Source organism: Centropristis striata, chromosome 23 (assembly GCF_030273125.1).
Source record: "Centropristis striata isolate RG_2023a ecotype Rhode Island chromosome 23, C.striata_1.0, whole genome shotgun sequence".
NCBI classification, from domain to species: domain Eukaryota; kingdom Metazoa; phylum Chordata; class Actinopteri; order Perciformes; family Serranidae; genus Centropristis; species Centropristis striata.
Window position 1 is genome coordinate 17,040,127 of NC_081539.1, and position 23,757 is coordinate 17,063,883.

At 40.5% G+C, this 23,757-nt stretch overlaps 2 protein-coding genes across 3 annotated transcripts in view; one reads left to right on the top strand and one right to left on the bottom strand.

The window, feature by feature from the left end:
* Positions 1 to 724: 724 nt before the first annotated feature.
* Positions 725 to 18,880, top strand: pan3 (poly(A) specific ribonuclease subunit PAN3). 2 transcript variants are annotated; one of them, XM_059326522.1, is made up of 19 exons: positions 725 to 845; positions 987 to 1,345; positions 2,267 to 2,388; positions 3,354 to 3,426; positions 3,527 to 3,597; positions 3,748 to 3,892; positions 4,090 to 4,307; positions 5,145 to 5,249; positions 5,338 to 5,395; positions 5,789 to 5,950; positions 6,963 to 7,079; positions 7,537 to 7,638; positions 9,022 to 9,187; positions 9,439 to 9,526; positions 9,702 to 9,841; positions 11,996 to 12,125; positions 15,366 to 15,430; positions 15,517 to 15,655; positions 16,390 to 18,880. In XM_059326522.1, exons 1-19 carry the CDS (start codon positions 763 to 765, stop codon positions 16,528 to 16,530), a joined length of 2,484 nt encoding a protein of 827 aa, XP_059182505.1. In that variant the 5' UTR covers positions 725 to 762; the 3' UTR covers positions 16,531 to 18,880. The 2 variants fall into 2 exon arrangements, with proteins under 2 accessions (XP_059182505.1, XP_059182504.1); XM_059326521.1 differs by having other exon boundaries at positions 798 to 845; positions 984 to 1,345.
* A 118-nt stretch (positions 18,881 to 18,998) lies between these two features.
* flt1 (fms related receptor tyrosine kinase 1) overlaps positions 18,999 to 23,757 on the bottom strand; it is a 45,531-nt gene continuing 40,772 nt past the window's right edge. The window contains exons 26-30 of the mRNA XM_059326518.1: positions 22,768 to 22,873; positions 22,548 to 22,645; positions 21,645 to 21,714; positions 21,380 to 21,471; positions 18,999 to 20,175 (exon numbers count right to left, since the gene is read on the bottom strand). Coding sequence (XP_059182501.1) covers positions 20,007 to 20,175; positions 21,380 to 21,471; positions 21,645 to 21,714; positions 22,548 to 22,645; positions 22,768 to 22,873 — 535 coding nt within the window. The 3' untranslated portion in view covers positions 18,999 to 20,006. The remainder of the gene's footprint in view (positions 20,176 to 21,379; positions 21,472 to 21,644; positions 21,715 to 22,547; positions 22,646 to 22,767; positions 22,874 to 23,757) is intronic.

The following is a 23,757-nucleotide window of genomic DNA, read 5'->3' on the forward strand; positions in this document are numbered from 1 at the left end:
AGAGTAGTATTACACCTGCTTCAAAATACCTGTAATCCTCCCGCTACGTTATTGGTTTGCATTCACATTATCACAGTGTTGCAAGTTCAATTTGCGGCTTGCATTGGCAGCAGGTAAACTCTGCCTAAAAGTTTCATAGTGGATATCACCCTGTGGTAGACTTTAGTAGTGGCTGACTCTGCAGTTGTTGAACTGTTTACATGCTTTTTAAAGTGGCTAGTGCTGAAACTAACATGCATACTTTACCATCTGCTTACTGTACAAAATTATCTTTGTTATGTCAATATTGCCGGAGTTTGCATTTGACAAGTTATTTGTCACCCACAGTCCCAGGGATGGAGGGCGCAACACTGAGGGATGCCAATTGCACCAACTCTTACTTCAGCAGTATCTTTATTGGGGTCAATGGGTTTGGAAGCCCAGCACAGTCTAAATACTCAATGATGCAGGTACAAAAGGGAAGCTGTAAATGTGTAGTCAGCATGAACATAAGTGTGAAAAATAAACCTATCTGATGACTGAAAGCACACAGTGAAGAGCATTAAACCTGCTTCAAAATACCTGTAATCCTCCCGCTACGTTATTGGTTTGCATTCACATTATCACAGTGCTGCAAGTTCAATTTGCGGCTTGCATTTGCAGCAGGTAAACTGTGCCAAACGCCGTACCCACAATGCAAAGCTGTGCTAGCTGGTCCCTAGCAGAGCAGCCTGGCTGCAAGCAGAAAACAACAACAGGCTACTTTGCGAAGAAGGCAGCTGCATGGATAGTGACAACAACGACGACCAGGATTCCCCGCATGCAGAGATATTTTCTTTAACCAAAATGCATCTTAGCCTTATAATGTGAGTACTGAAGTGTTTAAGTGTTCTCCACCAGCTGAAGTGATATTAATCCGCTCCTTTAAGGGGAAACTGTTTGCAGGCTAGCTGGCTAGCTGGCTAGCTATCTGCGTCCCTCTATGTTTGAGTGTCTTCCGGCAGCAGCGGTGGCGGCAGCAGCGGTGCCATGAACAGCGGACTCCCAGCTTCAGCTGCTCCGCTCGGGGGTGCCGGGATACCGAATGTCAAGGTGAAGTTTTGCCGATACTACGCGAAAGACAAAACCTGCTTTTATGGAGACGAGTGCCAGTTCCTGCATGAGGATCCGTCTATGGCGAGCATGCCGCTGCACGGCGGCGGTAGCCCCGTCCCGTTGTCCATGGCCGGGGGAGGCGGCACGCCGGCGGGGTATTCCCTTGGCGGCTCCGCGGCGGCCTGCCCGGTCGGTGGGGGGACCGGTGTGCCCAAGAAAACCGAAACACTGGGGCCTGCAGGCACGTCTCTGGAGGGGCAGCTGTTAACCAGTGAGTAACAATTGCAGCAAGGCCTCACACGGGCTAACCGACTGTCACTTTACTTTTGGGCCTTATTGGGCTTTCCTAAAATTTGTCCCGAGGCTTCACTGAGGCCTCCTCACCCCAAAACAACGTGGGTTACGTTTACCTGCCAAACGTTATGCAAAGCCTTTAGCATGCAGCCAGCACACATTTGACCCCTTAGCTGTCTGGTGAACCATGTTAGCTTTGTCGTCAGGTGGTTATGTTTTGTTACAACATGTAACATTAGCCATGCTGTTGCAGCTCACACGGAGGAGGCCTGCTGTTTCTGTATGACAGCTGTGAGTGGGCAGAGATCCGCCACACTGTTAGCTACTGGAGCTATTAGCCAGCTAGCGTTAGCTACACTAGCGTTACATTGGCCGCTTTAACTAACTTTAATGCCTTTGGCTTTGGCTTAAGAAACGTGTTATCAAGTGTAGTACTAGTGTCGTTACTTAAGATAGTTGGTGTCGTTTCTACAGTTAGTCTAAGTGAACTCTAGTGGTGCTGTTAAGATGTAGCATAAGTTTAATGTTTGCTAACATTAGCCACTCTAGCTTTCTACGGGGCATTGCTCTAGTCTTGTGCTGTAGTATTTTCCCTACATAAACAAACAGCAAGTAACTCAAATTCACATGCAACTCAAACGCCAACTACGTCTCCTTTAACCTGTAACCACTGAAACAAGTAATTGTTGCTAAAAGTTTCATAGTGATATCACCCTGTGGTAGACTTTAGTAGTGGCTGACTCTGCAGTTGTAGAACTGTTTACATGCTTTTTAAAGTAGCTAGTGCTGAAACTAACATGCATACTTTACCATCTGCTTACTGTACAAAATTATCGTTGTTATGTCAATATTGCTGGAGTTTACATTTGTTGAAGTTTAGTTTTTTTGTCACCCACAGTCCCAGGGATGGAGGGCGCAACCCTGAGCGATGCCAATCTCACCAACTCTTACTTCAGCAGCAGCTTTATTGGGGTCAATGGGTTTGGAAGCCCAGCAGAGTCTAAATACTCAATGATGCAGGTACAAAAAGGAAGTTGTAAATATGTAGTCAGCATGAACATAAGTGTGAAAAATAACGGCTTGTGACAAAGGACTTGGTGTTATTCTGTTTCTGTATTTCAAGCATTATTTAGTAGCGTGTTCACTTTAAATACTGGCTGCTAGAATCTGCCCATCAGAGCCCTACTCACTATTAGGAATAGGAAGGCAAACAGCTGTACTGTGAAAGATGGAGAGTTAATGAGAGCCCAAGGTGTATCTGTGATATGTGGGCTATATTTGATATATGTGGGCCAGTCATTATTTACCATTGTGTGCATCCTTAGACCAGTAAGTTGGTTATTAACGCATAGTTGTGAGTTTCATAGATTTGTGAACTAAGTTGAAAGAGCATACCTACACTAGCCACATGTCAGTCAACTATAGCCTTTATTTATCACTGTAATTGTATAATTGGCATGGTATGAAGGTTATATTCTCAGGTAAGAGTGTAGTTACACTTTAGTTTAAAGGAGATAGGTAATATTCAGTGAACATTTGACAATGTGCTTTGGCTTTCAATGCCTTGCTGTTAATCAGACAGTTATGAATGTCAAGCATGAGGGAATAAGAATTTCATTTGGTATATTTTGGCACCTTTTCTGTTTCTTTTCTTGAAGAACCACAGAATAAATATCCTTTGAAGAATTTGCTTTTGCATTCTTGCCGATGCCCCATAGTGGCTACTGCATCCCAACCAGTTAGAAGAACTCGATAATATTACTATAAGTGAAATCCTCATTACACTGCTTTTTGGTGATGTGTGGTCATGTTGTTGAAGGTACTCATGTAATCTGAGGAACTACATGCATATATATGTTTCTGCATATAGTAGTTTACTTTATAGTTAGTTAAAGTGTTGTAATTAGTGCCTATTTATTGGTAAACATTTATATGCACATGAAGGCCTTTTGTAACACATCTGTTCTTGATGCTGTTCTCTGCAGCGAATGACTACCAGCAGCAGCTCTCCCAGTCTCCTCAACGATGGTGCCAAGAATTTCAGCCACAGCACTCATGGTAGGACTGCCACTGTGCTCTGTGGAGCAGCCTTCAGTACTCATCCGTTGAATTTTGAAAGTACCACTCCTCAACTCCTTACGCTCTTTGGTCTCCACAGATCCAGTGAACTCCCCGACATCCTCACTGTTCAGTGATTTTGGTGCTCTTAGCATTTCCCAAAGGAGAAAGGTGAGCATACAAGCATCGCATCAAAGACAGTGAAGTTATTTTAAAGTGCTTTTAAATTTCAGTACTGTGCTTTTGTATAAGTAGGTACTTCAGACTTGACTAGAATAGATTTAATGTAACTCTTGCATCTTTTTTTCCTTGTGACACCAGGCTCCTAACCCGGCAGCAAGTGAGTTCATACCTAAGGGAGCTCCACGAATGGCCACCATGGCTCAGTCCACTGTCCAGGCCTTCCCCTCGCCTCTCTTCCCTCATCCTGGCCTCAGCAGCTCCACAGCTGCTGCACTGGCTCCTGGTAAGGGTTTTCAGAGCATCATGAACAGAGAAATCATCCTGATCTGCTTTGCTCTACTTTCTACATGGCTCAGTTTTGTTTTCCATCTTTAGCTGCAAAATTTAAAAGTTCAGCAAGTTTGGGAATTTCCTCTTGGGTTCAACACCACATGTATTCCTGTTGAAACGAAAGAAAACTATTTTTGTCTTCAATTTTAGGTATGTCTTTGTCTGCCGGATCGTCTCCTCTCCACTCCCCAAAAATTACACCGCACACCTCGCCTGCTCCTCGTCGACGCAGTCACACCCCAAACCCTGCCAACTACATGGTTCCCACCACTGCAGCTGACCAGGGTGCTCACATAATCCAGAAAGAGACTGTAGGGGGGACCACCTACTTCTACACAGACAACACGCCAGCACCAATGGCTGGGATGGTATGTGCTGCACACAGCATCCTACTCTGTATTTGAGTTTGAAACTAAAGCTGGGAATATAGTCAAGTCAAGTCAAAGTTTATTTATAGAGCACATTTAAAAACAACCTCAGTTGACCAAAGTGCTGTACAGTTATTAAAATACAATAAAAATCATACACAAATATAGTAATAAATAAAAACAATAAAATAATACAAAAACAATAAAATAGTAACAAAAACTCAATTTAAAGACAAAGTTAGAGTTAAAAAGGAAATAAAAGAATAAAAAGTAAAAAAAAATATACAAGAAAAAATCCCCACCAAGCATAAAAGCAGGCAGCATCACATGATAGAATTTGTTGAAATGTATCGTAAATTAGGAAACAGCATTTAAATCTGTCTGCATTTAAAACTTGATCTGATCTGACGTTTGTTTGAGAAGGACGAAGAGTGTTGGCACTGTTAAATTCCTGCACATAACCTACTCTATAACTGAGTCTGGAAGCTGCCCTTTTTTGTGCACACACTCTTTGGTTGCTTTTCCTGACTGAGGCACTTGTCACACATGATTTGTTTAAGGACCATCAGAAATTCGGAAATCCAATAATTTCTGTTTTTATAGTTCCTAGCAAAGATAAATGGAGTAATTTTGGCAATTGTATGTATTTATAAAGAAAAACCCAACACACTTTTTAGCAGACAAGCTCTTCAAACGTCAATAAATCCGGATAACCCTTTCGTTCCATCACATTCATTTGAATAGCTATGCACCTACAGTTGGAAAAAAATATTTATGATCATGCTGGTTTTCATTTCTCAATAAATAGGAAGCTGTGTTTTTCTGGTTTCATCGCAGGTGTTTCCTACCTACCATATCTATCCCCCTACGGCGCCCCATGTGGCTTACATGCAGCCGAAAGCTAACGCCCCGTCCTTCTTCATGGCTGATGAACTCCGACAGGTAATTCCCACTCGCCCATTTTTACTGAATATTTCCCTTCTTCTCCGGGGGTAATGTCTAATTCGATGCCCTTTTATTTGTCCCACAGGAGTTGATAAACAGACATCTGATAACCATGGCCCAGATTGACCACTCAGAGAACCCAGGTAAAGGGTCTACTCTGTTGTCACAACAAGGGTTGGCATTGATTCAGTAATTCACCTTGCAAAAAACATTTTTTCCAGTTCATGAAAAACTGTTCTTTGCATTGAACAAATTTTAACAGTTACATGTGTAAAGCAACCTGCTTGTTTACATAAACACTTGTGGAGTTTATTTCCTCATGTTGGTGTGGAAACATGTTGAAACATGTTTATGGTTTCTGTGGGTTTTTCTGCTCTTCTGTTTCTGTTGCCAGGCATGCAACAGTTGGCTAAAATTATGAATTCTGTGAAAAATTACGCTATGGTATACATATAAATTATACGGGGAACTTTTGATTGCGTGAGTTTATGTATCTTTTTTTTCTTTTCTTCTGAAACTACGTCTGTGTTTGGCAGATGTACCGTCTGAGGTGGACAGCTACCACAGCCTCTTCCCCCTCGAGCCCCTCCCCCCACCAAACCGCATGCAGAAGACCAGCAACTTCAGCTACATTACCTCCTGCTACAAGGCAGTCAACAGCAAGGATGACCTGCCTTACTGCCTGAGGAGGATACACGGTAATAAATGTGGTGATAGGAATTTACCTTACACAGAATAATAACACGGATGTAACACATCTATTACTGTCTATTGACTTTTATTAAAAAAAAAACAGCTGGCAGAGATAATTGCTTTCAAAGCATACCAGTTTCCAGGAAAAACAATGCACTTCTAAACTTTAAAAAAGCATCATGAGAGGTCTTACTTGTTATTTTTGATGAGCAGTACCATTGAAATTCGATGATTATTGATATCCAATTTGATACCACAGTAAAAAAAACCCACAACAATAAATAAAAAACAATAAATTTATTGAAAATCAATTGACACAGACTAAACGTTGAGGAATCAGGACTGTGTAGCGTACTATGTTTTATTACGTTGTTAGCCCAAACATGTTATACTTTAGCGAACATTGCATGGGACTTAATTGGCTACACATGAATGTGGTGCATACTTGTTTTTGCTCTTTTCTGATTAATCCTTGATGATCTGCCTCAAACACAAAGCTCTTCCATATATGTCCCCATCTTCAACACGTTGCCATCTTTCCATGTTGGTAGTGGGTTGTTTTTCTTCCTTTGGCATTCATCGGCAGCGTAGAACACTTGCAGGTGTACATTTGGCAATATATACATTGTTATGTCATGCCAATAAAGCCAATTGAATTGAACATTCTGCCCCACTCCGGAGGAAATTAATCCCCAACACCTGTTTCAGGTGGTGTTCTCTTCCCTTTCCACCATCTCTCTGATCTATTTTGCAAGGGCATCATCACTGCATCCTGGGCTTTATGCCGCCAAAGATCATTGTGATTGATTTAAAGAAATACAAGCAAGCAGACAAGCATTTACCTCTTACCCCAGAATGATAATGGGTGCAGTAAGATCTTTCTCCAGGGCTCTGCAAGACTAGTAGCAGTATAGAGGGAGGGAGAGTCATGTTTTCAGAATTTAAGCACCGACTTGGTACCAAAGTATCTGTTCTTGTGACTTCCCTAATTGCCTTTATGTGTGTCCATGTGTCCAGGTTTCCGCCTTGTTAACACCAAGTGCATGATGCTGGTGGACATGTGGAAGAAGATTCAGCACTCAAACTCTGTAACACTGAGGGAGGTCTTCACCACAAAGGCCTTTGGAGACCACTGTGAGTGTTTATAAACATTTTTTTATGTACAGGACTTGTATGTGAATTTAATTCTGTGATTGTCTCCATGGATTTGTATTTTTACATGATCCAAACCTCAAGTTGATATGCTATATAATTGTTTTACCGTAACTGCTACGTAAATGCATCAAACTTACTATAAACGCAAAAAAAGCTTAAACTTAGGGTGGATTAGTTTACTGGTTGCTGCACTGATGCATTCATGTTCCATTCAATAAAGAATTGTCAGAAAAGTTTTGCTTTCTTGGCTCGCAAAAGTCTGTAGGAGCGATGAATCACCCAGCCGGCTGATGGAATTGAGACTTTGTATTGTACTTAATTTTTTGATTGAAGATGAACATGTGATGGACTGCTTTGCAGGACAAAGTGGCAATAATTGGATGAGTAAAAGTATGTATAGCTGTTTTACTGTCCCCTTTCCATCTTTTTGCCATAGCGTTGGTGTTCTCCTATGACTTCCACGCGGGTGCAGAAACCATGTTCAGCAGACACTTCAATGACCCAGCAGCAGACTCGTACTTTACCAAGAGGAAGTGGGGTGAGTTGGCCCCCCCCACCCTTCCTTTTCTCCCTGAAATAGACCCAGCATCACCTCTAATGCCCCTCTGCACCTCTCTGCTTCACACATTTTGAGTTTGTTGGTTTGTTTGCTAATTAGGTCATCTACACAGTTCTGTTTGTGCGTGTGTTTTTTTAAAGTTTGCATTGCCTGCGGTTGTGCTCACATCCGGTGTTCGATGCCTTAGACTGTAAACACAAAACCACTCAGTTTACTTTAAATATAGACATGTTTCAGTAAAGGTTAAACATCTACAGCTACTCTTGTTGATGTCTTGAGTTTTCAACATAATCCAGTGTTTTGAGTCTGGGAAGTGACCTAGTTTGACAGTTGGCATGCGTGTGTCTATGTGAGGGAGACGGGGGGACTTGGAGGAAACTGTGGCTGAAACTGATCCTAGGGCAGGTGCTGTCAGGCCTACCTATAGGAATGCAGACAGAGGAAGCAAAACCTTTCAGACCCTGGGCTTTGTCTTGTCTGTAACACACACTGATAACAAACCATAATGTATGAACTGTACAGGGGAGCATACAAAAACACCTCAAAAGCACTGGATCACATGGCATAAATGAATGTCTTTCTTTAAAACAAAAACCTTTTGGTCATCAGTGTGAAATTGTGGTGTTTTTTTTGTGCAGTACACACCCTCACACTCGCCGTATGTCGCCTGAGTAACATTACCCAACCTTATGTTTGTGGTAAAAGTTACAGAACACTACGAGCAAGACAAAACTGATAGTAAACATGGTTTATGGGAAGACTGAGCTGTATTTCCTCTATTTTTCTTTAGTTCATACTAGAGCTTAAAAAGTAAATTGCAAAGTTTGTACAAAATGTGTTTTCCAAGTTAGGAAGTTGCTTGAATTTGAATATATTCCTTAAATGATGCTAGATTGTCAACATAATCCTATGTTTCATATACGAAACCACTTAGTTAAACCAAAATCGTTCTATTAATTTTATTTTTTGTAATCATAAAGGCTTCAATAATCTGAATAATCTGGTACCTTGAAAGTGCTTGAATTTTACTATTAAAATGCTTGTATGAACCCTGTATTTGACATTTTGTAAAGCAATAATTGTGAGGATTTCAGTTTAATATAATTGTAGACAGAATATATTTGGGTTTGGGACTGTCAGACAAAATATGCAAATTGAACATGAAGTTTTAGGGTTATTTTTACTGTTTCCTGGCGTTAGATTGACTGTAAATTAAGTGCGTTACTGACATCACAACACCAGACACCGTTTATCCAAAGATAAGATTGCCAAGGAAGTTGATGACAGTTTGAGGTTTAGTTCATGAGTAATGTCTCACCCTTCAGGCTGCGTTTGTCTGATAAAGCATGTCTCTGTGTGCAGGACAACATGAACCTCCCCCGCCAAGGCAGCATGCAGGTCTGCTCCCCGAGTCTCTGATCTGGGCCTACATTGTCCAGCTTAGCTCGGCCCTGCGGACCATCCACACTGCCGGCCTGGCCTGTCGTGTCATGGACCCCAGCAAGATTCTTATTACTGGCAAGACCAGGTACACACGGACATAAATACGTTATCATTCAGCCCAGGTTGATGAATTTTGTTGATAAGTGGTGTTGCACGGAACAGAATGAATTTCAATTTCCAGCTAAGGTGTAGATATGAAAACTGTTAATACATTTGTAAGCGGAAGAGTATTTACGGTGTGTGCTTCCTTTTTTTCAAAACCATGTGGTTTAGCACACTCAAAACGCTCAGAAATGCAAACAATCTGTTGACGATAATGGTCTCCTATCTCTGCAGGTTACGGGTGAACTGTGTTGGGGTGTTTGATGTCTTAACTTTTGACAACAGTCAGACCAATCATCTTGCCCTAATGCCACAGTACCAGGTACTTTTTCATGATGCAGTTTGTGGTCACTTTACGCATGAATTTACATAAGAGAAGTCCTAGTGTGCAGTGGTGTATCTCTCTATCTATGTAACTTCACAATATGTGGTCAAATCTCTTTTCAGAATGGGACTTTATATCAGTTTGTGTATTTCTGTGTGTGTTTGTTGTGCAGCAAGCAGACCTAGTGTCGCTGGGCAAGGTGGTGCTGGCGTTGGCATGTAACTCCCTGGCTGGCATTCAAAGGGAGAACCTGCAGAAGGCCATGGAGCTGGTGTCCATCAACTACTCTTCAGACCTCAAGAACCTCATTCTGTAAGAGGGGGGAGGGGGTGCAGCATCTGTTAAATTTAGCATAGAAAGAACTGTCCTGATTCAAGTTGGACAAAAAAAATCACCTTATGCTTATACTTTAAGGCAGGGCTGTCAAACTGATCCATGAAAGGGCCGGTGTGGATGCATGTTTTCATCCCAGCCAAGCAGAAGTACACCTCAAGTCTTTACTCAGTTGATTAGTTGATTAGTAGCTATATTCCTGCTTTATTGGAACATAAACCTGCTGCCACACTGGCACTTTCATGGATCAGTTTGACACTCCTGCTTTAAGGTATCGACCTAAATAAACCCAGTACCAAGTAATATCGAAACTTCTGCAGTCAAACACTTTCTGTATTTAATTCTTTTTGTACCCAAATCTAAAGAAAATTACTATTTATATGGTTTTACTTGCAGCCAATCAATGCAAGTGTTCTTTGATTTAATGGCACATGTGATTGGCCCACTATCACAGCAGCTACTATATATATTACTACTATATTATATAATATTGGCAGTTCAGCATGCAAAATATTTGTGTAAAAGTTATTTGAATAGGGGGAAATGATGGTGACATTTTACACAACAGAATGCACACATTCACAAAGTAATGTTGAAAGGAGTAGAAAAAATGGTTTCAAATGCAGATCCAGTATAGAAACAAGCAAGGAAGCTACATTTTACATACAACTTTACTGGTAGTGGTATCACTTTAGGGTACTGGTATGGTAATCTAGTTTTTAATGATACCCAGCCCTTGTTAACACCCCTTTATCCACATGATTGAACTCATAAGTTCTCCCCCTCAGCTGTTGTCAAGAAACAACATCCTTCATTTTCTTCAAATCATAAGACTGTTTGCATGACAGTCATGCTGTAACTTTGCCATAAATTATCCCATTGCTTCACATTTCAGCGCAAGATGTGTTGTTTTGAGCAAGAAGATGCAGTACAAACCCCCAGTTTAACAGCTAATATTACCAGAAACAAACAGGATGAACCCTCAAATAAGAATTCTAATCAAAGGTTTCAAAAATAAGTGTCGCTTACGATAAAGATATAATTATTCAGTAAATTCTAAGTGTCTACAGCAGGCAGATATACTGTCTATCTGATTAATGTCCGTTTCCCAGAACTCAGATTAAAGTGTGTCACCTTTTCATGTTAACTTATCCACCTACGTCAGTTTTGAAGTTCATGTTAGTTTACCCTGCAGTTATGATTTTATCTAGAAATGTGAAGGCAATGAACTTACTGCATTTACAGTAATGCCAATTTCCTTTGACTTATCACTTCAAGATACTGTAGAGGAGCTCAGAATTGACAAGACACCTGTATTTAAGCTTTTATGTTGAAGCCGCACTGTGTTTACTATACTTTAACACCTTGTGCTTGTACGACCTCCAAAGGTGGTTTGATCATTTTGCTGTACTTCTTTGATTTGTGTTGCCGAAGTTTAGACCTGATTTTTTTATTAGGGATGCAGCAATAAGAGTTTTTTTAGTCCTGATACTGATAGAAATGCCTTGGCTTTGGGTACCGTCCTGTGCCGAGCATAATTAATAAGCTGTATGCCTCACTATTTAGAAATAATTGGCATCATTATTTATGCCAATTTTATTTAATGACTTGTAATTTCATATTAAAATCATGCACCAGGTAAAACTTTATTTCCATAAAATGAAAAGGAATTACGTGTAAACCTTTTTAAATGCAGCAACTAATTGATCAAAAGTTTAATTTCAGTGCATAATGTATACCATACCTGCTCCATCTATTTGAGTGAGTATTGGTAACTTTTATGTTATAAGAACTTTGGCCTGAGTCATTATGTTTTTGAGCTCTCTGACAGTTTGTCCAACCTTCTGTCTATCCTATTCTCGTGAACGCAATTTCTCAGTAGCACCTTGAGGGAATCACTTCAAATTTGGCAGAAAAGGATGTTCTGAGTAGATTTTGGAGGTAACTGACTAGGAGGTAATTTCACACAAACATGTAATAGGTTAAAATGAAATGGAGAAATTTTATATCCAAAGGTCAGGTTTGAATGTGACCTAAAACACACTGACCCGTGGAACAGTGAGTTAATGACATTGCATGGTGGTATCCAGCTTTTCAACTCACCTGAAGGCCAACTCTGACATTTTTGTGCAGATATCTGCTGACTGAACAGTCTCGCCTGCGCAGCGTCAATGACATCATGCCAATGATTGGAGCTCGATTCTACACGCAACTGGATGCATCACAGATGAGGAATGATGTCATTGAGGAGGACTTGGCCAAGGTATGTAAAGGGCATTAAAGTTTTGTCTGAGTCTCACCAGGCACACAACAGAAGCCATGCATGAGTACGCATGATTCAGTGTTCTTATCAGGCTTATCATTTTGGGTGGTGGCGGGAAATAGGCCATTGGTTTGGTGCGCTAAGAGGGAAGTTGTGTATTCACAGGATGTTGTATGGTATATAGCAGGCGTTGCAGTCTCGTCTTGAAGGATTTAGCCTCCCAGCGTTAGAATGTAAAGGTGTGAAAAAAACGACCGCTACCTCATCTTCCTTCTTGTTCATGACCCCAACTTCCCCTTTACCCCCTAACTCTGTATGCATCTACCAAACAAAGCGGTTTGTGTTGCTGTGAACTGCAAATGATTTCTGTTTCTGCTTGTGTAGACGCCCAGCAGGTTTCACAAGATGTTGACAATATGAATTCAGAGAATAACTGATGGTTAGAACAAGGAAATGGCAGTCAGTAGTAATAAAATTGGGCTAGAAAGAAAGGGTAGCTCTTCTGGCCAAACCTGCCTCTGATCTACTGATACCTGTGCTGGTGGGGAGAGTGTAAGCATTTTCTAGTTTATCAGGCCATCTCTGCACACAATGTTAGCTGAATGTGTATCTGCACACAGGGAATAGTAACGTTTGTTGTTTATTCGCCTGGTGAGAGTTTGTATTAACCAGAAACTTTTGAAAAACAACCTAATTTATAAAACACAAAAAAGTGTGTTTATCTCATGCCTTATCAGTCCTGAGGTGAACTGGGGCGTAGCACTGGGCAGGATTTCATAAAGACTGTAGGTCTGACATGATGGCTGCATTATTGCAACACCACTATTGTGTCAAGCTGCTGACTGAAATTTGCATTGTTTCCATTTTGAAGATATATGACTCATTCTCAAGTTATGTTTTTCAATTTTGACTTTTATTTAAAAGAATACATCTAAGTGAGAATATAAGTCAGTAAGTGTGATAATTGCATATATTTAAAAAATACCAATTTTACCCACACAGATATGGGCATCAGTACTAAAACTTAGAGCACAGACATCCAGTTTAATAATCAGTTTCAGCTCAAGTAGAGCTGGAAAGTTGGGACACTAATCTCTTCCTGATGTTTGTGTTTCTTGACATCAGCCTGATATCTGCAGACAGCTGGTCAGTGTTAGTGACCCAGCAGGTGGAAACAGACAAGTATATGAACTGCACACTGTGTCTTCATTTCTTGTAACGAGATCAGATCAATGAGTAGAAACCAGGCGCCATGACAGCCCCTAATTAATGCTTGTTCGCACTTTTTGTTTTCAAACTACAAGACTGACTGACAACAGGAGGTCACACACTACAAGGTCGGACTTTAAACTACTATTTGTCACAGAAACACATGCCAGATGTGACACTTTTTTGATCAAGAAGATTTTTTGTTGAAGGAATCTGCAGAAACTTTCCTTGTAATCATGCATGTTGATGTAGACTTTCAAATACATATTCAAAGAAATTCTATCCTTTTTTTTATTATAGTTTTTTGTTGGTGCAATAACAACTTAGGTACATGGTACAAATGCAACACATACAATAAAGCTCTTAATGTTAGAGAAGACCCCTTTGTGCATCTTATCTGTACTCCCTGACTGGTCCACATATTTAGCTGCCAGATATAACTGGAATAGTGGTAGGAAGCCTCTGAACTCACTTCAGTGCAAGTGCCAATTAAACATGGATTTGCTTCTGTCAGGGTGCTCCAAAAACTGTTGGCGAGTGGAAAATCAGGGTTATAGTCTCGCAGTGTGACAAAGCTAAATGTAATAATGACCTTCATCACTTTTTTAAATAACTTTTTCAGCATCAGCACATCACAAAGCCCTGGTCTGAAATGTAATAAGCACATTTCAAGGAGATGCGCTGATTGATAAAAACGTGTTATGTGCATTTAGCCTCCTCTAACTAAGATATTTAACTGTTTTGCAAAACAAAGTCCAAGCTTTGGAGCAAATGTGGAAGTGACTTAAGATGCGGTTGTGATGGCCTCCGGATGGCGGCTACAAAAAAATCTGTACTGAAAAATAAGGTGGTCTTATTTCTCTAATCCAATGTTTGCAAACTTGTATCCACACAAGAAGTAAGTCTAGAGAAACGTGTGCGGGAGGACGCCAACATGTTTGGTTTTCAATAATTTTCACTTTGTTCAACAGTGCAGAAAACGATTGACAGGGTGAGAAAGGCAGAGTGGAGGAAGAGAAACGAGAGCAGGAGTAAATTTTATCTGCAGAGGTAAAAGGTGAGCTACCACTTGTTGACAGTTAACCGCCAGTTATCAGCAGGTGCTCATATTTTAGATCAGTTACCTCTAGTTGAGCTCATCAGTGACGTCAAAGACAATGTGATGAGACATCACACAAAAATAGTTGCATTTATAAAAAGATGCAGGTAGTTCTGGTTCACTTTCAAGAAGGAGGAAGTGTTTTCTGGAACCTGTAAGACAACGGGGTCTAGCACCATGTATGGACAGAAAGTCAAGTGACAGAGGTTTCGGTTTCTGACAGAGTTCCCTGCAGGGATGAGTAGGCTTGATATTTTAAAGGGGTCCATTTCAGGGAGGAACTGTCAAAAATGCCTTTGCTTTTAACATTAGAAATGTTAAAATTCCACCAGTATCCCTGCTGTGCAACTACTTATAAAAAAACTTGGTTTAGGAATGCAGACTTTCTATTTTTCTTTTAATCTTCTAAACACTGGCGTTATGAAAATAAAATGTTTGAGAGAAACTTTTTTTTGCTGGTGCCAGTCTTTTTTCTTTTTTTTCTTTTTTTCCACGCTGCCAGTTTTATTTATTTTTTTCAGTTTCAACTTTCTGTCGACATTTTGGCTCCGAGGGGAGGGGTCAAGGAGAGCCTGATTTAAGTAATCTGCATACTAAGGAGTTAGCGTCACTCCAGACCAACGGCCTGCTCCGAAGTCTGGCACTCTATTTATTTTTCAGTGGAACTTTCTTCAGTGCCAGTATTTATTCTTCCCCTGTCAAATTTTAAACGACAACTGTCACTGTTCTAGCTTCATACTGGAGTATCCTGATAGGTAGTTAGGCAGTTGCTGCATATGCCACATAACTGCAGCGTCCAGGGTCCAATTCTGGTCAGGGACTTGTGTTGTGTTTCATATCTTCCTCTCTCCTACTTATTTACTGCCTACCTCTGTCCAGTAAAGGCAAAGATGTTAAATAAAGTTTGTTGAATATAAATCATTTGTCTGCAGGAGGTGCAAAACGGTCGTCTCTTTCGCCTGTTGGCCAAACTGGGAACCATCAACGAGCGACCAGAGTAAGTAGCACTTTTATGAAGTGCTTATTTATTGTGTTATTTGTATACCTGTTACTACCTGTGTGACCTTGTTTTGTCTGAATCAGGTTTCAGAAGGACCCAACGTGGTCGGAGACAGGGGACCGCTACCTGTTGAAGCTTTTCCGGGATCACCTGTTTCACCAGGTGACGGAAGCCGGGACGCCCTGGATCGACCTCAGCCACATCGTCTCCTGCCTCAACAAAGTCAGTGGGCTTTTTTTTCTCCCATTTCGAATAACTGTTGTTTAATGAGTCAAACATGCAAAGTGGCCCGTTTTCAGAACATTTATGCAGCGGCTAAAATGTGCATTCATTTGCTAACCAATTGCAGAACAGAGAGTAAAATAAGGACTATTATTGGTGTCTTTGATCAGTGAAGTTTGGTATTTGGTCTAGCAGCTAGTCATGGGCAGGAGCAGCCAATATGTTAATCTCTCACCATCTTTAACTTGTTTGTTTGGTTATTTTACTTTACATTTTGCAGTCACTATATAAGTCTTTGAAAACTTTGATACAGTGGTGGTTATTTCAGCCTCAACAATGATTAGCCTGCTGCAAGCTTTGGTGCTAACAGGACTGTCTGTATTAGCTTTGTTTTGCAAATGACTAGATGTACTCCGGTGGTAATGCAGTTCTCATTGACAGTAACTGCAAATACTGCAACGGCAAACTTTGGGCTTGTTTAGAGACTCATCTGACAGGGCTTTGTTCTTGAACTTTCATTCAAAATGTCCTTTTCTTCTATCATTTGATAACTGATTCCATTTGACTTTGGGCTATCATACCACATCCAGTTCAATGTGTGGCATTAAAAAGAATCAGTGTTAACACATTATCACGTTAACTTTGATAGTCCTGTTAAAAGTGTTTTGTCAATATATCAGTTTGCTTTTAAAATCTCAGTGTTTCTGACTGAACCTTTACCTGTGTTGCCACAGCTGGACGCGGGCGTTCCTGAGAAGATCAGCCTGGTGTCTCGGGATGAGAAAAGCGTCCTTGTTGTGACCTACTCGGACCTGAAGCGCTGCTTCGACAGTACCTTCCAGGAGCTGCAGGCTGCAGCCTCCGGCTCTCTGTAGCGCCCTCTTCGGGCCCGGGATGGGACTGCCCGTACCTGGAGCACACTATTGCACTACAGCGGAGGACCAGGCTCATGGAGATGACATCAGCATGGCGAAGGCAGCGGGGCAGGGCTTCGTGAACCTCAGTCACATACACTGACCGTGTCCACCAGGAAGGCTTTTTCTAAAGTGTATTTTTTTTAGTTTTCCTAAACCCCGCAGCTGAAAATCGTAAAATAAAAGGAGAAAAAAAAACGTAAAAGGACAAATACGGAAGCTGTGACGATCGAGTATGATGACATTTTTTTAGATTTGGGGAACAAAACGAGAAACAAAAAACCATGAGGTTTTTGAACTTTTTTCCGGCTTTTATTGTTTATTTCTACAGTTGGGGTTTATTTTTCTGAGGAGGATGCACTAAGATTTTAATTTTTTGTTAATTTTTGTTATTTTTATCAACATGTGTGAGTGGCCTACAGGGTGTACAGAGAGCTAAAGTCACACACGGACATAAATACCAGAGCAGACCAGGAGTTAAAACAAACAAAAAAAATAAATCCAGCTTTCTATTGACTGCGTCTCTTCCGGCTGGAGACCACACCCCTTCATTCTGACGCACTAGGAGACGGGACACACAACTCAAGGCTTTCAGTGGGGCGCCTTTATGATCTGGTCCAGCCCGACTTTGCCTTGGTTGTTGGTTCCCCCTCAGAAAGGACAAACCACTCGGGTGGGTGGGAAGAGTTCTTAAAACTGGAAAAAATGATGGATTTCTGACATTTTAGTTCAGGAGATTGTGGACCATTGGGCTCATATGTGTGGGTGTGGGTGGGCTATCATGGACTGGGATTTTTAGGGTAAAATGTGGTTTTTGTTGGCACTGAGGAAGGGGTGTCTTCTCCTGATGCCGTCTACCAAGTGTTTGTTACATATGCAGCAACTACCTTTGGTTAATGGACGCTATTGTGACATGAACTGCTCAAGGATGGCTCATTTCGGTTTAGCTGTCCAGCACTTGGTTGTAGCCCATGGGTGGGGCTTCTGTTGAGGTGGAGCCACAGCTGCCTCTTCGTGGAATGTCCTTATTTCGTCCCCCGCCTGTCCTTCTGCCCCCAACGTCCCCTTTCTCCGACTCTCTCTTGCTCCCCCCTCTTTTTCCTGCTTTTATTCCAATCATCACTTCCCCTCAGTGGGTTTTGGCCCTCCTACATTTGAGAAAAAGTGACACTTTTTGTGATTTTTCTAGCTGATTTTTCTCTTTGCTCAGATATTGTGCAGGAATGCATGATGGGAACTGGGAGGGCAATTAATTTTTGCCTCAATTCAACTTTATTATTCTGTGGACCAATTCCAGCAGGGGTTTAGGGAAAGGGGAAGGGATGGAGGGCGAAGGAGAGAACAGGGCACCAACAGGTTTTTTTAGTTTTACTTGACTTTTAAAGATCATGAAATACAAACGTGCTGGAGACAAAGCAGTGGCGCTGGCTGCTGCACTCACTCGGATGGCTTGGATTTCTCTCAGGATGACTAACAGCTGGAGGGGCCCAATGATTGAATGTGTTTGGCTGTCATTGGCCGCCCCCTGTCCAGTCAGATAGATGAGCTACAGTGGGAGTGGGTGGGACGTCTTCAGGTGGAGGTTTTAGGAAGTTAGCGGCACTGGAGATCATGTGGTGAGGGATTTCATGTTGCCCTTAAGTACGGTTCATATTCCGTCAGTGATTTGAATCAAATTGAATGAATTTGGTGCGAACGTCCTTCACCCAGCTAAAGAGATCGATCAAACTCTTAACACTGTTCTTGATTTATCTGCCTTAGTCTCAGTAGCTTTTGACGAGTGTATACCAACATGCGACTGTGAAAAACAGTCTTGTGTGAAGCACAGTGTCGGATAAGAGACAAATCAAGCTGAAAGGCGTAAACAAGAACATTTCTTGGCTTTGATGTAAACCTTTCACAGTTGTCATGGAAGTGCATGATCTGTACTTGGGGGTAACAAACCTGCAGACAGCCGGCTGTGTTAGATCATGTACTACTTCCTCTGTTTTAGTGAAATGAACCGACAAAACATATTTGGTGAATGTGGTGCTTTAGAAAACCCTCAAAACACACACGGAGACACACACAAACGGACACACACATCCCCCCAAAACTCGGCCAACACAATGTCAGTGCTCATATCACTATCTTCCACATCATAACACACACACTCCAGTTATTATTAGTGATGACCTTCTTCTCCTCCCCCCACATCGACACACCAACAATCACCATCTTAGTATGTTTTATGCCCCTCTTGTGTTCATTGTCTCAAATTTTGCAATATTTGTGTGTACAGCAGTATTTTAATAAAGAATACCAAAAGTGATGCATGCAGGATCTTGTCTTGTTTTGCTAATGCTAAAAGCTTTCAAGCATTTTAATACATACATTTTTATAGAAACATAAAAACAAAACTGTCAAAATAGGGGTTGCATTTTACTAAATTAATTATAATTACATTCTTGAATGATTAATCATCTTGAAAATACAAGCAAATATAATACACTTGAAAACCTCAATTTGTTTTAATGCCAAAAAATGTTTAAATAGTGAGATGTCTTTATCATCTTAAACTATATTGTCTCTCTGGCAAGCAGTTCAACATTAATCAATACGATTTAGATTAGAAAATGTAATTGTTCAGCATCCATTCGATGTGACTACTTAGGGATACTTAATATAGAGTTAAATATTCACCCAGTTGCCAGGTTATTAGGTATGCAATGCAGTCTTATATAGCAGCCATGCAACTAATCTGAAGCTCCTGAAGGTTTATTTGTGTTGAAACTGTCATACAGAAGTTGTGTAACTGGTGATTTTACAGACTTTGGTGTGTATTATTAAAAGGTGTTTCTCATATTTTGTCCACCCTCATTGATACTATTTGGGTGCACATAGCCTTCACTAAAGTCGACCTGGAACTGAGTGAATATTAACATTCACAGTGAGATACAGACTCATCCATGTCATGATTACATCATTAAAATAAATACAGATAGATATACCCTGTCTAACGAATACAATCAAGTGGATAGTATGTAATTTTTCCAGCATATAGTAGCTGTGTAGGAGGAACCATTATTTCATACAGCAGTGTTCCTCTTCACAAAGCTCAGCACCTGAGGTACCAATACAATAAGCTCTAATACTTGTAGGTCAGTAAATACATTCTGCATACCTGCATATGATAAGTACAATGAGGTAATACCTAGCTGCTCGTGGAAGGGGTTATGTGTGCCAAGGAAAGGTAATACTGTAAAGGCTTTGTTGTGCAACGGCATACGTTTTTGGGAAAGCGAAGCAAAGAGACTAACCTAATCAGGAGGAAGAATACATGCAGATATAATAATGAGGTAGAGGATTCAAACAGGAAAGTTGAAAAGCACAATGACTTCTAGTGTCTGTGACTAAAGAGTATGAGCAAAAAATATAAAGTTGTACAAAAACCGATGCTAGAGGGAGGGGTAGAGAAAGGCAGAGTTGTAGTCCGGAGGAGGGGAGCCTCCCTCGTCTGACTCCCAATCGCACGGCAAGATAGATGGCTCGTTGTCACGGAGACCTTTGATGTCATTGCACAGGAAAGGCTCCTGGTTGTTGCGAAACTTGGTAAAGGCAAAGAATCTAAAAAAAAACATACAAATTAAGAGTTATTGTCTTGTTAATTATAGTATAAATTATAAATTATGTCATAAATAATAATTTACATGTCAGAATCAGAAGTCACACCATAGTATGTCATTTTTTGTCAAAAAAGGACATAATTTTAAAAAATGCTCGAAAAGGTTTTAATATAGTCTACTGATACATATTATAGTATATTCTGTTCACAAATGACAAAAACACCATATTATAGGATGTCCAAAAATTTAAAAAGTCATACTATAGTATGTCAATTTTTGTCAAAAAAGGTCAAATTTTAAAATGCCTAAAAATGCTCAAAATTGTTCTATTGTAGTCTGTTGATACATATTATAGTATAATCTGTTAGAAAAATTACATAACACCATATTTTGAGATGTCCAAAAATGGAAGAAAAAAAAAAAAAGTCATATTAGAGTATGTTGATTTTTGTCAAAAAAGGTCAAATTTTAAAATGCCTAAAAATGCTCAAAATGCCCCGATTATAGCTTGTTGATACATGTGATTGTATAATCTGTTCAGAAATTACAGAAAAACACCAGATTTTTTAGATATCCAAAAGTGGAAGAAAAAAAAGAAGTCATACTATAGCATGTCGTTTTTTGTCAAAAATGGTCAAATTTTAAAATGCCTAAAAATACTCAAAATTGTTCAATTATAGCCTGTTGATACATATTATAAAAGAATCTGTTCAAAAATGACACCAGATTTTGGGATGTCCAAATTTTAAAAAAAAGTCACACATATGTCGATTTCTGTCGAAAATGGTCAAATTCTAAATTGCCTAAAAATGCTAAAAAATGGTCCAAATATAGATTGTTGATACATGTTATTGTATAATCAATTGATGTCTATGATGTCCAAAAATGGAAGAAAAAAAGTCATACTATAGCATGTCATTTTGGTAAAAAAAGGTCAAATATAAAATGCCTAAAAATGCTCAAAATGGTTCTATTGTTGTCTGTTGATACATATTATAGTATGATCTGTTGAAAAGTGAAAGAAAAACACCAGATTAAATAAAAAATATGTTGTGTGTATGTTGCAAAAAATGCCCCCAAAATGCTTATTATGGTAATAGTAGAGTATGTCCAAAGAAAATGACCTCCTACCAGTCTAGTATTGATATATTGGACTGGCAGGAGGAAAGTCAAGGGTTAAGAAGTCAGAGATTAGGGGTCTTCACCTGCTGAGTTTCTTGTTTTTGGTGCTGTTGTTCCACGTCAGGCCATTCAGCTCCTCGGATGGTAGCACCATGCCGCTGTCACTCTGCTCATCCTAATGCAGAGAGGATGCAAACATGCAGTTTATAAAAGAGTTTTGGGGTTTTTAGTATTCTACTTTTTCATGTTATTTAATTTGCGACAAAGTGAGGATGCATTTTTGTCTTGTCCTCTCTATGTGTCTGTGTGTGTTTGTGCATGCAAGCAGAAGTGAAGGTGTTTTCTTACGTCAGGGCTGTCTGGCTCCTCGCAGGGCAGTTCCTCAAAGGTCTGGAGTGTGGCCATACCCCTCATGTAACTAGGTAGATTGGATGTGGATTCAAAACATTGAAAGTTGGAAATTTCTCAAGTTTCTCAATCTGTTTCCTGTTGTTTCTTATTTAAGTTTCAGTTATCTCACAGAGCTCTCATCACTTTCAGATCTGCACCTGTCTTTACCTCCCTTCTCATGTATTTATTATACAGTTGTACAACAGCACTTCATACAAAAAACATCATAACAACAGAAGGTGTAATGAACTGCTGCAAAAAGTGGCTTTACGGCACTAACACACCACCTGCTATGTCACTGATTTTAGTGAAACTGAATCATATTTTATGGAAAAAATGTTTTCTGCTTTTCCCTCTGATGTCCTCCAGCTGACGAGTTTAAATTTATGGAATTTCTTGATGGACAGAAAACTTTACTTTGTCCGAAACCCCGCTTCAACATCCTCAACAGACATTATGGCAGAGGTAAAAAGGAAGTTAAGGAGGAAAATGAAAAGAGAAAACAGGAGAGTGACCAAGCAAAAGTCTGCAGGAATAGAATAAACCTCAGAATGGCTTTAAGAGAGCTTCCCAAACTAAAAGGCGGCTGACAGACAACGAGCTGGTCTACTTGCTTTTGGACTAACATTATTAGGCAGTATTAGTTGGCTTGCTATGTTTTGTTTTGATGCACTTGTTTGAAATGTTGTCAACTAGTTTCTGATCATGCGTAATAAAATCACAATACACATGTTTTTACACAACTGTTCATATTGATGACAGTGACGTAAAAGTGAAATGCACTCTAGAACTGTAGGGGGCGCTAAATTTCAAAAACCCCAAAACAGGTCTATGTAATGTTGCTGTGAATCGTTTCCTTACCTCAGGTTTGTGACTGCAAGTGGGGTTTCTTTGAAGGTCTCACTGCGACCAGTGTCTCCAGATACGAAAGAATCCAGAGGAATGTAATCCTTCCCATCCTGTTAAAGAGAGGGAACAAATGTGTCTTTTTCTGTGGTTTACGCATGTGATTACAAACATTTTGTTGGACAAGACATAAAAATCTTAAGCCTGATGGAGTAAGATCCATGAAAAGCCTGACCTGCTGAACCCTTGCTTGCAGCAGGTCTCCCAGGGTCTCCACCAGGTCAGTGAAGGTTGGTCGATCTGAGGGACTTGCCTCCCAGCACGCCAGCATTGTGCTGTAACTGCACACACAAACATACAGGTAGAGTGCCCCATATTGTTAAAAGTGAAATTTGCATGTCTTTGTTTGATTATAAGGCAGGCTAAGGTGCTATAAAAAAACATGAAGGTATCAAAACAGTCAATCCAGAGAGAAATGCACAAATTAGAAACTTTAGGATTTCCGTAAGGTTGTGATGTCACAACTTTACTATTTTGGTGCTGTTACAGTGTTGCTACAGTCATTCCCTGGCTGCAATGATTCTTCCAGAGTGGAGATGGGAAGACCCCAAAATGCTGACAAATCAGAGCATGGGCAGTCTGTGACCTAGAGGTTAGGAATTGGGCTTGTAACTGGAGAGTGGCTGGTTCGAATCCCAGGACCGACATGTCCAAACCAGCCAAAAAGGTCACATGTCACTCCGCTGCTCATTGAGCTCCACTGGCTACCTGTTGCAGCCCGCATCAAATTCAAATCTCTAATGCTGGCCTACAAAGTTGTCTCCGGTACTGCTCCTACCTACCTGAACGCCCTGATTCAGACATATGCTACCTCACGACCGCTGCGCTCTTCCAATGAACGGCGCCTGGCTCTGCCCCCCGTTGGTCCAAGGCAATCCAGACTCTTTGCACTTCTTGTTCCCCGCTGGTGGAACACACTACCAGTTCCTACCAGAGCAGGGGCGTCCCTCTCTACCTTTAAAAAACTCCTGAAGACCCAGCTCTTCAGAGAGCATCTTCTCTCCTAGACCACATGATAAGTCTACTCCTCAAAGAATTGTCACTAGCACTAATAGCTCTTATTGCACTATACCTTGATTGTTTGCTTTTTACTCTTCCTGTAAGTCGCTTTGGATAAAAGCGTCTGCTAAATGACTAAATGTAAATGTCAAGGTCTGAAGTACCC

Bases quoted from the DNA above. Each gene is read 5' to 3' on its own strand.
- pan3 (XM_059326522.1), top strand. From the start codon at position 763: ATGGATAGTGACAACAACGACGACCAGGATTCCCCGCATGCAGAGATA. The intron at 5,396-5,788 runs GTAAAGGGTCTA...TGTGTTTGGCAG, and splicing joins TGACCACTCAGAGAACCCAG to ATGTACCGTCTGAGGTGGAC. The intron at 12,126-15,365 runs GTATGTAAAGGG...ATTTGTCTGCAG, and splicing joins TTGAGGAGGACTTGGCCAAG to GAGGTGCAAAACGGTCGTCT.